This window comes from Archocentrus centrarchus, chromosome 13 (assembly GCF_007364275.1).
Source record: "Archocentrus centrarchus isolate MPI-CPG fArcCen1 chromosome 13, fArcCen1, whole genome shotgun sequence".
In the NCBI taxonomy this organism is placed as follows: Eukaryota; Metazoa; Chordata; class Actinopteri; order Cichliformes; family Cichlidae; genus Archocentrus; species Archocentrus centrarchus.
The window spans coordinates 30,192,741-30,208,366 of record NC_044358.1 but is presented as its reverse complement, the minus strand read 5'-3'; the positions used below and the strand labels follow the sequence as shown (position 1 = coordinate 30,208,366).

The 15,626-nt window shown below is 39.0% G+C and overlaps 1 protein-coding gene across 2 annotated transcripts in view; it reads right to left on the bottom strand.

Moving 5' to 3' along the window:
- Positions 1 to 288: 288 nt before the first annotated feature.
- pdgfd (platelet derived growth factor d) overlaps positions 289 to 15,626 on the bottom strand; it is a 63,415-nt gene continuing 48,077 nt past the window's right edge. For both annotated transcript variants that reach the window (XM_030744644.1, XM_030744645.1), the window contains exons 4-7: positions 13,508 to 13,567; positions 11,433 to 11,649; positions 4,529 to 4,746; positions 289 to 2,075 (exon numbers count right to left, since the gene is read on the bottom strand). In XM_030744644.1, the coding sequence (XP_030600504.1) occupies positions 1,941 to 2,075; positions 4,529 to 4,746; positions 11,433 to 11,649; positions 13,508 to 13,567 (630 nt within the window). In that variant the 3' untranslated portion in view covers positions 289 to 1,940. The remainder of the gene's footprint in view (positions 2,076 to 4,528; positions 4,747 to 11,432; positions 11,650 to 13,507; positions 13,568 to 15,626) is intronic.

Here is a 15,626-nt window from a genome sequence, read left to right as displayed (position 1 = left end):
TTCACACAACTGTGTTAAATAACTCCTAAGAAATTGATTGCATTTTACTCTAAAATGTTGGCTGGACTCAACAAGAAGCCACTGAGTTAACCTGACAAAACACAGTATTTTGTTGAAATAACACAAGTGACTCAAGTAAATTAAACTGAAGACAGGTAGGCAGGTTTTATATATATATATATATATATATATATATATATATATATATATATATATATATATATATATATATATATATATATATATATATATATATATATATATATATATATATAAATATCTTTCTGTCATGTATTTGTTTCAGTAATACTTAAAGTTGTTCATAAAGCTGTACACTTTCCAGCAGAGCATCTCAGAAAGTTGTGATACCTACAAAAAATAATACAGTGGTAAGTATTTAATTTGATCTCTTGCTTTGTTGCTTTCATTCTCCAGTAAACTTTGACAGCTACCACACATACACACAGCATGCACACACACAGTCACATAGTGAGCATTCACATGCTTGTATCTGCTGCCAGCTCTTCCAGACTGTTGGTAACCCTCCACCCTTTAAACAAAAGGACCTCTTCCTGAGCTGTTACATGGAGAGTGACATGAGTACACACACTCAAGTACTGCTTGTGTTATGAGCAGAGATCAAGAACATTGCTCATGGTAATTCCAACAGATCTCTGCAAACTTATGGAGCAGTGGGTCAATTTGTGAGCATTTACATAAGGAAATAATTTTGTCTTGTGAGCTCTATCTTGAAAGCGTCTCTCTCCTCTCATTCTGAAGTGCTAGCAATCTACAAATAGAAGGCTTGGTTTCCCCTTTTCCATCAGCCGCCTTTCCTATAAACTTCCTGTTTGCCTCGCTTCCTGAGTTTTCCTCTCTCGTTCCTCTGTTGTGCATTCAGGCTCTAAGTGTTGCGGTTTTATCTGTGTTAGCAGAATTCTGCTTAGCAGTTGGAATGACAGGAATGCTTGGAAAACTGGGCACAGTGCAGGGGCCGGATCTGACATTTTCTTTGATGTGTCGGAGGCAGAAGCAGTGAGAGAGAAAGAAAAGGAAAAGAAGCATGAGGTGTGTAGATGGACGGACAGATAACGAGAGTTAGCGTGATATCCAGACAAAGCAAAAGAACCCTTAGGATTCTGTATAAATAACTACAGTTTTTGGCTTTGACTTTAGGAAGCCTGGAGTGGATGTGTGTGCATATGAGTGTGTTAATGTGAAAATGAGTTCTGGAGCATTGTAGTTAGCCTGGAGGTTGTAGTTCATATCAAGATAAAGTGTTATTTTGGTGTAAACTTCTTTCAACCCATCTCCCTCCCTCTTTCTCTGTCCTTCTGTTTCACACTCACTCATCTCAGCATGCTCCTGGCACAAGAGTTGCCTGAAGTTTCTAGAAACAGTCTTATTTTAACACACAAAAAAATGCAACTACATGTGAAATAGAAGTATAAGACTGTTTCTAAGGCCTTGGAGGAAAAATTCAGCTTCAGTTCAATCAGGCTGGCATCCCTTAAAATCCTTTAATCAAAATGTAAATGTAAGTGTGCAGAATTGTTGGTTTTAATCATTTGGAGGAAAGAAATTTGAATCACTTTAATGGGAATTTCTTTGGAGTAGTTGACGCTTACATCATACATGTAACGTCTAAATGTATCATGAATAGTGAAGACATAAATACCAGGTTGCAGGAATGTTAAATTGCAAACATTAGGGTGGGAGTTGCATTTACAAGTCTGGCCCATAGACAGAGGAAAGGTAAGTTACTTGCAAAAACAAATGCCATCGTGCAAGATGCAAGCTGCAGTTTACAAGTCAGTTGTTACCTTCTTCTTTGCTGCGTGTTTGTCAGCAGTACTGTTGCTATAATGAAGTCCGTTGCGAAATAGATAAAAAGTAAAACTCATCTAACAGTTCCAGGTGTACATGCCAGTGTGTGCAGCTCAGCGTGGGGGCTGGGAAGGACACGCACACTCACACTGTTCATGATGTGAGAGGAAAATTTCATCAATGACCCAGCGGACCTTTGAACTCTGTTGGCGTTGATACCGAATGGGCTCTGGAGCGTACTTCAGCACCTAGAAGAGGTACAGAGAAGCAAAAAACCTGGTGAGGATGAAGACTTGAAAATGGGCACAAACTGTTTTCTGTCTCATTGGCAGGTATTGTTTTGTGCTGTCAGGTGATTGTATTTGTGGAATCCTGTGTGAATGTGAAAGAGAAAATATCAAGAGGAAAATCACTAGTCATGACAAAAACACTACAGAAGTTCAACAGATAAAAAGGAGTTGAATATGTCACAAAACTTGGCATTGAAACAAGTGGGGTAGGTCAAAAATGTAGATAAAGTCAGGGATGATGGTGTAGTATGAAACTCTAGAAATCATGAAAAATCATCTTGTGGCTTCTCAGGAGTTTCTATTCTCTCTGTTGATCATAGAAGGTTACAGTTGAATCTTTGCGTTAATTTCGTACTTGCTCTTTTCTTATTATTTGTGTTCAGGGTAATTTGGAGCAGGAACTTATTCCCATTATCAGGTAACAAGTAAGAATGATTGAACTGACATCATAGTTGCATTCTCTTAGTACAGGGTTCTGGCCAGCGGTTGATCACCCGGTTGATCATACTGTACTGGTTCTACCCCCCCAGCCCCCATCCCCGGTCGCCCGATACTGCCAGGCTGTGAATTTTTTCCTGGCAAGATCCCTGTAGTATCTCACTATGACTGAGTCTGTTGCATTTCCTCTAATGTAAAAAGAGGAAAAGTACAAACTGTTCCACAAATGATGCAGCAAATTTGTTTTCCAAAGCTCAATGAAAGAGAGGCAGCCAATGATTAATGTCAGGACTTCCAGCAGTGAAACAGTAGTGTGAGTAATAATGTGTTTCTACAGAATTTAAGTCACTGAAGGAGGCAGTTACAGGTCCATGATTGCCGGTAAGGAGAAGAGTGAACAATACAAGTCTCAGTCTCTGTATCTCGCCCTCTCTTACACACACGCACACACACACACACACACACACACACACACACACACACACACACACACACACACACACACACACACACACAATGCACTCATGAGAATTCCAAATTGTGGCGGTTCTATACTCTGCAATGCATAGACACAATGCACTCTTTTTTTGCTTTTTGTTTTTTCTTACACACACATAGCAACATTACAACTCAAATCCCACTTTTGTCTAAATTGTTATTGTATGATTTTTAACAAGGAGTGAAAGAGAGACAGTGAGACAGAGCCCTGTGTACTATGTTTCAATAATGATGCTATGCAAGAACAAAGACACAAAGAGATGGAGGGAAGTGACAGAAAAGAATGAATGGCAGGCTTAAAGAATAAGAATGGTGGATTGCAAAGGGATAAATTGAAAATGGGAATTGGGTAGAATGAAAGGATGATGGAAACCCGGAGAGATAGAATGCTAACAATGCATTGAGATATGAACAGATTGGAAAGCGAAAGTCCGAGCCGGCACAAAGCACTGAGAAGGGAAGCACAGAGAAAGTGTGAGACTGATGGTGCATTGCTGTTTCATTGTTGATGCAGCCCTTGCTACTACTCGCCCAATTTCTCCCTGCTTGTCCCTCACTCTGCATCTAAATCGCTTCCCCTCAGTCACTCTTTCATTCATTCACTCTCTGACTCACACAGCATCTTACAGAGCAGGTTGTGGAAATTTTAAATGTCGCTCTTGTGCTTGAACTTACAGTTTCTGTAATACTTCTGTAACCAGAGTTTCTGCACCATTTAAAACATCTAAATTAATGAATTGTATGACCTACTTAAGGCGTCAATAAATAAAAAATAAGGCAAAACAGTGTTTTTATTATGTATTAGGGCTTTTATAAAAAAAAAAACAAGCCAAGCTACTAGTTGAGTACACACTACTTAGCAGCATCATAATCCTTCCAATGCAGGATTTTGTTGTTGTTGTTGTTGTTGTTGTTGCCACAGAGTAAAGTAAAAAGTTTGGATCTTGGAGTGCTGGTTAAAAAAAAAAAAAATGTTTGAAGATATCAAGTTGATAGTGTGCTTTTCACTATTTATTTCCAATTTAGTTCCTTTGTTTCCAAGTATTTCACACCAGGACTAAATGATGCTCTGTATCTGGGTAATCCTATACAACTGAGATTTTGTGTTAGTTATAATAAAAGTGTATTATCATAACAATTTTCTTCATTTGTAACGTATGCAAAGTTACACACATGTCCTTACAGGTCCAGTGCAGATAACATGAGCCATTATGGAAAACATGATGTTTGAAAGCCACTGCTCACCAGATAGTAGAGGCAATATTTAGCAAATTCCCCTCCACTCCCTCTAATGTTCCGGATCTTTTTCCCACTTAAAAAACAATTCTACTGGTTTACTGTTAAGACACAAATATCTTAGTGTGCCTGTGTGGGTGCCTGTACAGTGTGTCTTTTCTTTCTTTGTGATGCTGTGTGGTCCATAAGTTTGTAATTATCTGAACTCTGTGTGAGTGGCTTCATGGTGGTAAACCTACCTCATGCAGTTTGAGCGTTGTTTTGGAGGCCTGACAGGTACAACCATTATTCCAGTTAGCGGTCCCACAGCCACAGTTGCCCCCGCAGCGTTTCACCAACAGACATCGAGGGAAAAAGACGGCGTTGGTGATCCTCAGCTCTTCTCGCAAGTTCACGGAGTAGTTGCGAGGAGTACAGCTGTACCGCTTGACATCGTCGTGGAGGCGGTTCAGATCAACTGCATAGGAATACAGAAAAGTATAAAGTTAATAAATTATCCAACTTTGCTGGATTTTGGACAGGGCTTTGTCTTTCCCTTGGGATTCGGGCTTCACATTACTATTTACTGTCATGGCAACTTAACTTCTCTTTATTTATTAACTTTGAAGCAATTACTACTGTGTTTTATAGTATGAAAACAATCAGGCAAATAATTCTTTTTTACATGGTATTACAACACAAATTTTCTTTTATATCTTTTAACATGAGAAGAAGATTGAAAGAGACACATTTGTTCAGTTTTCACTTTATATGATTGTAAAGACAAATTTGTGGCATAGCGCAGATGGAGAAGGAAGAATGGAGTGGACGGATGGAAGTGATTTACACTGAAAATATGCTTAATATCGACTGAGGGAAAATGGTTGAGAGGTGGAGGCACTATTAGTTATGGGGACAATTGCAATGACAAGTGGCTGTAGAGATAGAGAGACGACTGAAAGGGAACCAAGGATGAAGAAAGAGGGCAGCAAAGAAAGCAAGGGGGCATTCATTGATTGTAGATTGAATCTATTGATCACAGTCTTTGTGTCATCGCTTTGGAGAAAAATCCTCTCATTAGCACATGCCGGACCTACTGCAATGGCTCAAAACTAATTTGGGGAGAATTAAGAGGATTATTTGATGGGCTGACAGAAAATAAAGAATTAAGACACTTGCTATTAAAGAAAAAAGATTCAGATCTTGGAGTTTGACTAGAATCTGTCTGTGTCTTTATACGTTCGGTATTGACATTAGCAAATGCTGTCTGACATAAGTCTGCTGGGTCAAACTGTAGAAGTCAATTTTTGTTCTTATGTCAATAAATGACTGTGGTGCAAAGATAGATTTGTAATCTGCTTAAGCAAAGAACCACAACAGTTATTTCAGTTATCTACAGACAAATGACAGTGTGTAACTATTTTACTTAATCTGAGGACAATTCAGAGAGACCACAGGCTTTTTGAAGGCAAAAGATAAGAGGAAAAATAGAAAAGACAGCAGAAGAAGAGCAACAATCAGTGGTGGACTGACTGCTCACTGATTGGTCAACAGAATAATAATCAATGCACAAAGGTGGTAGTGATTCTTTACAACATGCACAGCATAGATAAAGTGGATAAGAACACTAAGGTTTTATTTATTTATTTTATTTACTTATCACACTGATAAAAGTAGCTGTAAAAGGTTGTAAATATTTCTTCAGTGGTCTCCCAAGGTTTGCTGCAGTCATACTTGAGTACTATGGCTTCAGCACTTATTGGACTACAGTCCGACGCTTCACTGCCTGCAGAAACTACTTTAGGGGAGCGTGACTGTGTTGGCGCTTGGCAAAAGCAACATGACAAGAAGAAATTGCTGATGCGTTCACCTTTATGGTGAAAAGCAACTGTCCTCTGTCCAAAAGAAAGTACAAGGAGAAATCCCTAAACGAATCAACTGTAGTCGTGGCTTGAGCACTCAATTGCCAGTCTATAGCTATTCAGTGTGTTGGTGCCTGCCTATGTATTGACTTCTGCTCAGTGTACTTTTCACTAGTTGACTTTCTTTTACTCATGCAGATCTGTTTTTCATTCAGGATCTAATGTAATGAGTTTATGAATCTACTCTGTCTTTACCAAAGTTCTCAAGTGAATTAGTCACCTAGTAAGTCTAAAACAGACACTGCAAAGCAGGTGAAGTGAGATAATTTATTTTTTATAATTATTGCAACTAAACTATATAGACAAAAGTATTTTTGCCACACTTCTTAATATTTGAATTCAGGTGTCTTCATTGCCATTGCTGTAAAATTAAGCAATTAAGCACCTAGCCATGCAGTCTGCTTTTACAAGCATCTGCAAAAGAAGGGGTCATTCTAAAGAGCTCAGTGAATTTATATTGTGTATATGGACAACAGTACTGGGCCACCTAAACATTACATGTACAGGAGCTGCTCAGCCATCGAAACCCATACCATGAAGCTCCCAGTGAACAGTTTTTATGCTAATGTTAATGCCAGAGGAGGTTTGTAACTCTGCAGTTATTGATCAGCAGAGAGTTAGTGACTTTTAGGCAATATGTGCCTCATCACCCAGCAACCCTCCTCTGTAACTTTACATGGTCTGCCACATCATTTCTGAGTTGCTGTGGTTCCTAAACACTTCCACTTTCTAAAAATACCACTTGCAGTTGAATATCTAGGAGGGAAGAAAATTCCCAAACTGACTTGTTGCAATGGTGGTGTCCTGTTACTGCACCATGCTTGAATTCAGTGGCTACATGCTTGACTTTATAAAGCCGTGGTAATGGGACTGAAAACATCTGATTTCAATGATTAAGAGGTGTGGCCCAATACCTTTGTCCATATAGTGTACTTGAGACAAACAGGATTATATTACATTAATGTGTAGCAAAATTTACTGTTCTAAGGTGACTAGTAGATGTTTCATGGCATTACAAGTAAACAGGTATATACAAGTATGAAGGATTTGGCAAGATCAATATCTGAAGTAAACTGCACAAGTGCATCTTATGCACTGAGTCCCGCTTTAATGCAACAGCAACAATGAACATCAGTCATGCAATAAAAACTGTGCCTCATAAATGCATGTACATGAACATCATATGACAACTGTAATATGATTAAAAAAAATTCTAGTTTTGTGCATGTAAAACCAAAGGGAAGGACAGTGGAGGTCAACTGAGACCTAATGCTGTTGATAATCAATAGACAATGGTCACATTGCAGTGACGGTTTCAATATCACATTGAACAATGAACAACAATAAGGAGAAGATTTTTCCACCAGCCTGGCCAGAATATGATGATACTTATTCCAGTGGGCTGACTGTGACTGTGGTCCTTTAGGGTAGTGAGCCTGTGCCTCCTCCCTTTTTTATTTTGCACTATGCAAACTGTGCTACTTCAGATTAAAAGTTTCGAACTGGCAAAGTGCAGAAGGCTTTTATTCCAAATACATTCTAGGAAATGTATGTTTGCCTCAATGGTAGCAGAGCTTCATTAGCAGTTCAGGTAGTGCTGTAAAAAAAAAAAAAAGAAAGAACATTGGCAGCAAGGCAGCATGACTGCCATTAGCAGAGAGAAGTGAGGAAAGATTCCATCGTTTGCTTTGGCAGTGTGGAGTGAAAGAGAGGATGGAAGTAGATAGTAACTGTATATATTACACATACAATAGTGATTATCGTTGATTTTAGGCCTCCTTGTTTGGTAAAATGGCAATGACAAGACTTATGTGTAATATTGAAAAGAAACGCAGCAAACAAAAGCTACTATATGCAGACGCTCTGAATGTACATGGATCTCTATGTGAGGTGCTGTTTGCCTGTTCCTCTAAAATCCCTGCATTTAGTCTCAGAGACAATTTATATTTGCACATCTGCTTCAGACTAAATGAAAAGTGTATTATGTTGGCATTTGTGAGAGTATTAACAGGTTAAACGAGGACAACTGTTTGCCAATATTGGATGAGTGGAGAAGATAGCGTGAAATCAGTTTAAGCCTATCTGCCCATTTGAATAAATCTTTTTTATTTAAATAAAAATGTCAGGAAATTAAGAATAATGATCACTTGCTACTCAAATTCTTCCTTAAAAAAAAAAAAGAACAGCCATGTGCAACCTGCCACAGGGGAGCAGTGGCTAGCACTGTCACCTTGTAGCAAGAAGGTCCCTGGTTTGAACTATCTGGTTGGCCGGGGTCTTTCTGTGTGCAGCTTATATGTTCTTGCTGCCTCTAGGTGGTCAGCTTCACCCTACAGCCCAAAGCACATGCTTGACAGGTTAGCTGGTGATTATAAATTGGCCCTTGGTGTCGACAGAAGGTTATCAGGTTCTCTGCCTGTCTGTATTAGCCCTGTGATGGACTATCCATGGTATCTCTCTCCCTACGACCCCCCCCCCCCCCCCCCCCACACACACACACACACACACACACACACAAAACCCTGACTTGGAGAACAATTTAGTGTGGATTCTGTCACACTAAATTTGTCTCTGTTTACCATATTATAGTTTTTTCCCCTTGCCCCCTCCTTGCAGGTAACACTAAACCCATCATTTATGTTGTCTGTGATTTTACTAAAGAACAAAATAACACAGTTTCAACAAGTGATAGTTTCACGGTTGGTGACAGAATTGTGGGGTAATGTTTGTTTAGACTTTGCAACGTGATGAAGCATCGAATGCAAAAGAAATAGTACAGCAGCACATTCAGCCTTATGTTACTGTGGTGCCTCTAATGGGCACATCCAGTAACCGGTAAGTGTGTTTGTGTAGATTGTGGTAAGGTGCATGCTTTTATAGGTGAAGGTAAAGGCATGCGTTGTTTATGGGTTTTTATGCTGCGACTTTGCAAGTGTGAATGTGTGTGACTTGCAGGGCTGAGCCTGTGTGTGTTTAAAGAGCATGAGCATAATCTCAGAAAAGCAGTGGTATGGAAATGGGAGGGAGAAAAGACAGAGACAGGTGAGCAAGCAAGACTCGAAAAATGACTGTGTCACTCACACGTTATCAATGTGAACGAAGCGTAGTTTATGTGTGTGTGGGAAAATTATAGAACATAGTCTGTTCACTGTAATTTCTATGAAGGTTTTTTATTTGCATTAATATTAGAATAATTTCATTTGAAATTATTTATATTTGTGTCTGAATGTGTGCAAGTTGCTACAGGGACCTGGAGCTGACCCAATTATTATTATTATCTGGCTTGCTGTCCTTCATGAGAACATAAATGGGTGTCAGCCCTCTTTGTGTGTGTGTCTTAATGAAAACAAAGCCAAGCTGCTGACTGTGGCAGATTTCTGCTCCACTACACAGGTTGAATTCCCAATTAGAGCGCGCTATACTAGTGTATCGAAGACCTGCAGCATCTATGCAGCTCTAGGTAGCCCTGCAAACTGCCCTTATACAGAGCCTCCTCCTCGTGTCAGCCGAGCACACATACACATGCACTAATAAATGAGATAGATTTGCTGTCAAGTCCAAATATTTACTAAAGAACAGGAGAGCCCTCGGGTAGAACGAGAGATACAAAAGCACAGGTGAGAGAGAGATGGGTCAAAAGCACTCATAATGCTGCAAGCTTGAACATTTTATTTTTTATAGACATGCACACACAAACACTCCCTTTCTATTGTGTATGGAATAAGCATATTAATTTTCATATCTGCTCAAAGACATCTGCAGTGTGTATCCCCAAGGATAAAATGTGCTGCTTGAATGACTGCAGGTCGCTGGCACTGACTTCACAGTAAAGAACCGCATAGTTCTGTCTCGCCTTAAACTTGTTACTGACTCACTAAGCCGTTCCAAAGGGTAATTCAGTAATGCAATGACTTAAAGCAATGTTTTAGCACATAATATGGAGACCACCCCCCCCCCCCCCCCCCCCCCCCCCCAAAAAAAAAAAAAAAAAAGATCTTTGGTATTTATAGAAAAAAAAAGGTTTAATCACAGTTAATCAGAACTGTCTTTGTTCTTGTCATTTCTTTGATCAGTATGCTGGAAATGCATGCACATTTTTTTAAATGCCAAAATAAGTATTATTATGGTCAACCACTAGATAGGCAACTTTTACAACAGATCTCTTTCTTAAGTGACAGAGGCTGGCTAATGCACCTTTTCATTAGCATGTTGTCTTTGACTGCCATCTGCGCTATATTTAAAGATACAGTAAAAAACTTTTTATGTGACTAATTTCCTTCAAACTGCAGAATCACAGACTTCCTCTGCAGTGCTGTACCACTGAGTTTTATGTATAGCTCAGTATGTTAGAAAGGGCCTCCTGCTGTTTGGGTCTGTCTGGGTCAGCATAAGGCTTCACGCTCTCCCCCTCTCCTCTAAGCAACCAAAGACCGACTGCAGGGGCATGAGGAGAAATACTGTGCACGCAGCAAAGTTTCTGAGGATCACCATCTGCAGAACAATAAAATGGGATGAGAACATTACCGCTTTCATCCTACTGCATCAAATGAAGTTCAGGACAGCAACCAGAACTGCACTGCGTCATGCAGCATGCGCATTATGTGCCTCACTCTCCTCATGTCATATACCAAATGCTCTGTTTGAGCTGCAAAACTTCCCATCTCTATTTCTGACATGTCAGTGCCACTGTTGCCTGCTGTTTCAACCCCTCCACCACCCCAGCATCCACCTATCTGCTCTGCGGTACACTGCAGTGTCACAAGTTCTATGCGTAGAGCAGATGCCAAATTCTGCTCCCAAAAGGTGCTCCTGAACCACAATGCTGACTCAGTGCTGTTTTTAGAAATAACAAAGCATTTACCCATCCACTGCATCTTGTTTTGTATAAATTACATGCAATTCTTGTAAATCTATTTGTAACAATTTTTGCTACAAAACCATCTTTTTTCACTTTTTGCAAATGTAGTAAATACTGTCTCTTTTTCATTTTGTTAGTTGTTCTGCAACTTCTTGTCTTTTCTTTCAGTTCTCTAGTCACCGTCTAAGGTTACTTTTAAATTACTTTTAAAGCAAATGCAAGTAACTGTGATGCAAAAAGCACAGATGTGCAAGCCTGACAGAAAATGATGTATTCTGTTTGAGGTGAAGGGCATCATGTACATCATGTGTGTTCTTCAAGAGTTTTGGATTTTAATACAGAACGATATGAGTCTCAGATGGTTGTAAAACTTGTTTGTCTTACCTTTATTATGCCTGCCTGCCAGATGATAGGCCCTGGATCTATAATATATATGTGTTTGAGTATAGATGTTGTCCAGGTCCTGTCTCCATGTGTTTGGGTTGAGGGATCTGAGAAGCTGCTCCACAGTGTCAAAGGCAGCTATGGTTCTGTCTAAATCATCTAGTGAAAAAGGCACCTGCTCTGTGACCGCCGCTGACACCTTCCCACCACCGCTGTCCTGTAAGGAGCAAAGGTCAAAAGGTCAAACAACATTATTAAGTCTATTATTCGTTTAAAATGATCCTAAATTCAACAGTTATTCACCATGAGAGCCTTTACCTAATCATTTAAAAAAAATCAGATTTCTACACCAAATATGAATTTCTGCAGAATAAACATCAGATTTATGAACTTGGCAAAATCCTTGACAATGTTTTTTTCAGTTCTTTTTTTTAAAAGCATTTCATAGGGTGTACTTAACACGTGTTCTGCTGCAGGGAGGTCAGCACTGTTTTGAAAACACTGAAAGGATTTCCAAGGATGCATGAGAAGATTTGAAGATAACAAAAGATAACCTCTGCACCACCACCTCGCATAGGTGTAAAGGTTCCCAAGTCAGTGTTCCTGTAACACTCTTTTTAGAGATTTAGTTTCTTTTACCCCTTTCAGTTTCAGTTACAGTAACACGCTGTTGTTTAATTAATTTGTACTGTGAAATGTGAAATAAATGAAACCTACAATGCAACTGGTGCATTTGCTGTGACATTACACATGACATATAAATATGAGAGCGGCCTTAAGGAACTTCCTTTTACTGTGATGGAAATACTCAAATGAATGAGTGCATCCTGGCCTGTAAGCAATCTTGGGTGTGAGGCTGACCTCGTACCAAACTTGAAAATGCTACTAATCATCACATGCTTGAACACATGAGCATTACAACATATATTAGACACAGTAACAACACAATAAGTCCTCCTAAATGTGCAATAATTCTGCACTTAGACATATTGTAAGTATTGTTAATGTCAAAATCTTTGCAGCAATGCTTTTGAACTACTACTACTACTACTAATAATAATACTACTACTGTCTATTATTTTAATTTTTTTTCAAATTATATTGCATGTGACATATACTCTCTGCTAGTTAGTTCCTCACAACAATTTAGGGAAAATGGGTGCACAAAAGGTAGCAGCAGATTAAGCCGATGATTTTCAGATAGTAACCACTCTGTGCTACAGGCTGGTTAAATAGCTTGGAGACAATGGCAGTAAAATAATTATGACATTGTGGACTATTATATGTGTGACATTGCCTCCTATGATCAGCAATGACTTTAATTAAGGTCAAAGGACAAGGATTCTAATGGTACTTCAATAATTTATGGAGGAGACTTGGATTCACTGAAGGTAACATGGGAACAGACACTGAGGTTTGTTAAGATTTATTGTGGCTTAATAAGTACACTATAAAAATGATAAGTTCAGTATCACTAAATCTTCCAATAAAAATGTGAAACAAGCTCATATAAAATAAAATTTGCATTAACTTGTCTTTTTACGTTTCTTAGAATCAACCTGTCTCATCGTTGTAACTGTCACACTTTGCATATACTCAGAGGTTTGAACCACGAAAAATATAAACAAACAATACAGAAGCAAAAACATATAACCAATCAGTCTATACACAATCTATATATCAAAACTTTCATACATAAGTCAAACTTACTCTAGACACAAATTATGCTGATTACATGTGCATACTTTAAACATTAGTTTAAGGAAGCAAGTCATTTGACATTTTAAGGTTCATGCATATTAAATACAGTACATGCATGCAATAATGTATCTGTGTGGGTGGGTGCTGGCCTATGCAAATGGGCCGTATGTTACAACTATTAGCCACTGTTCCTAGTATGGTTACAAATGCATTTATGTGTGGGTTGGAAGTGTGGCAGGCATAGTACATGTGTTTTTTCATGTGCTAAATATGAAAGCACAGCTTGGTAGAAACACTGATATTGTTGTTTTTTTTTTAATATAACCCTTTCATACTCATAACTCATAAATTAAGTTTGTGTGAGAATGGCTTACCGACATGGGTATGGTGACAGCCTCCCAGTTGGTGTTAGATGCAGGCAAAGGAGACTCATACTGCAGAAGCAGAATACAGAAATAACTGATGTTATTGCTTATGGTATAATTATCTCCTAAAAAGTCTGCACACAGAGGCTACATGGATAAGACGCGTCACACATATAAGGTAAATGCAGATGAATTACTTTTAAATGTTGTTTAAAAGGACGTTAAACATATTTTTTATTGGCAAGGTCAAACATTTTGTAAGTCCACACAATCACTCCACCCTCCTCTGTGGCCTTTTGCAGCATACGCATCGATTGCATGGTTTGATGTGTGAAGACACAGAAGTGTATCTGTTCCATAGGGTGAATGACTGACCTATAAACACTGTTGATGTGGATTTCAATTTAGTGGTAATGCCACCCAAGTGACCTCAAGTGACTCAAGTGACCTTTTTCTGAAATCGCTCAGACATCACAGTCATTCTGCACATATTTCCACATTCCCTCAAAGCTCCACATATCAGCACAACTACAGTTATTGTAAGTGATGATTGGACTGAAGTCAGGCAAACATTATATTCCAAGTAAAGGTTAGAAGAGGATTGCGATGATCAGTGAGGATAGAAACTCTGGTTGCTAAAGGTAAATGCTTCCATCTATCAATTCAGTGCTCTCACAGTTTTACTTTTCAAATGGCTGCCCCTGGAGTCAGCTTGCAGGATACAGGGAGGAGCATTTGCATGTTTTCCAAGACATTCAGGTATCTGCCTGTCCAGCTGATAAACTGTCAGCATGTCAGCAAAACCCTGAAAGAATTTCCAATGAGGCTGGTCGCAGCATGCCTTTGTATATGCGTATGTGCATCTGTGTGAGAAAGAAATCAGACTGTGGTCAAAGCATTTTTCACTCATCTGACTGAAATACTTGGCACTCATTCACACATTCCTTGTCTTTTTTGCCCTTTTGTTTTCACACAGACACACATACTGTACAATGTCTTTGGGATCACACACACACACACACACACACACACACACACACACACACACACACACACACCACACACACACACACACACACACACACACACACAAAATCTCTAGCTATCAAATCCCTCTCCTTGAAGAGTCTTAAATACCATCTCCGGTCAATGTGGAACAGTAAATCTGTCTCAACTGCACTTCAAAGATGACAGCGCCCTCACTTTGTCTTGGTGTGTGTGTGTGTGTGTGTGTGTATGTGTGTGTGTGTGTGTGTGTGTGTGTGTGTGTGTGTGTGTGTGTGTGTGTGTGTGTGTGTGTGTGAGTAAGTAATAGTGTTGACATCAAAGACGGTCAGTGTGCAAAGGTTTTTGTTTAACAGATTCTTTACATGTGGCCTTTGGATAAATGTACTCATACAAATAACTGCACACCCAAACCAGCTGTGAGTTAGGTCAGAAGGTTTCCTGTAAGAGCATGTGTGTGTGTGTTTGCACTTGTATTGCTCATTTTATGAGGACTTATACTTTAACATTTTAATGTAAAGATCCATTTTAAGGTAAGGGTAAAGTTTAAGTTAAGGTTAAGTTATGTTTGGTTACCCAAAGTCTGGTTAGGGAAAGTCAGCAGGCAATAAATGTAAGTCAATGTAATGTCCTCTGAAGTAATGAAAACATGCCTGTGTGGGGATCTGTCTCTGTTTACAGATGCGTAGTCCCATTTCCTTTTAAGATCAAAAGCTTCATGTCAAGCACATGAGGACCACTTAATAGAAACCTGTCTCCTTACAGGGCTTTGGACTGAGATAATTCATTTTCTTGTTGAATGGAAACTTGATTTGCAGATGACTGCAACTCAACAGAAAATAGAAGAAAAACTGACTTTCTTCAACTCAATTCAAGGGCTACATCATATAAGTGCAGAATGCTTGCTTGTTTCATTATTTATCTGACTGGTATTTATTTATTTATTTTCTAATTCTCTCACTGGTATATTTCTGAACACATTTTATATACTGGGAAGCTGTCTGCTCTAAGCCGTTTAGCAAAAATAGTGGCTTTCATATCACTATACAGGACCTTAACCCATCAACTAAAATTGCTTTCTCGGCATCCAAAGAGAGCAATAGACCATCAGCCTCTCTATGAG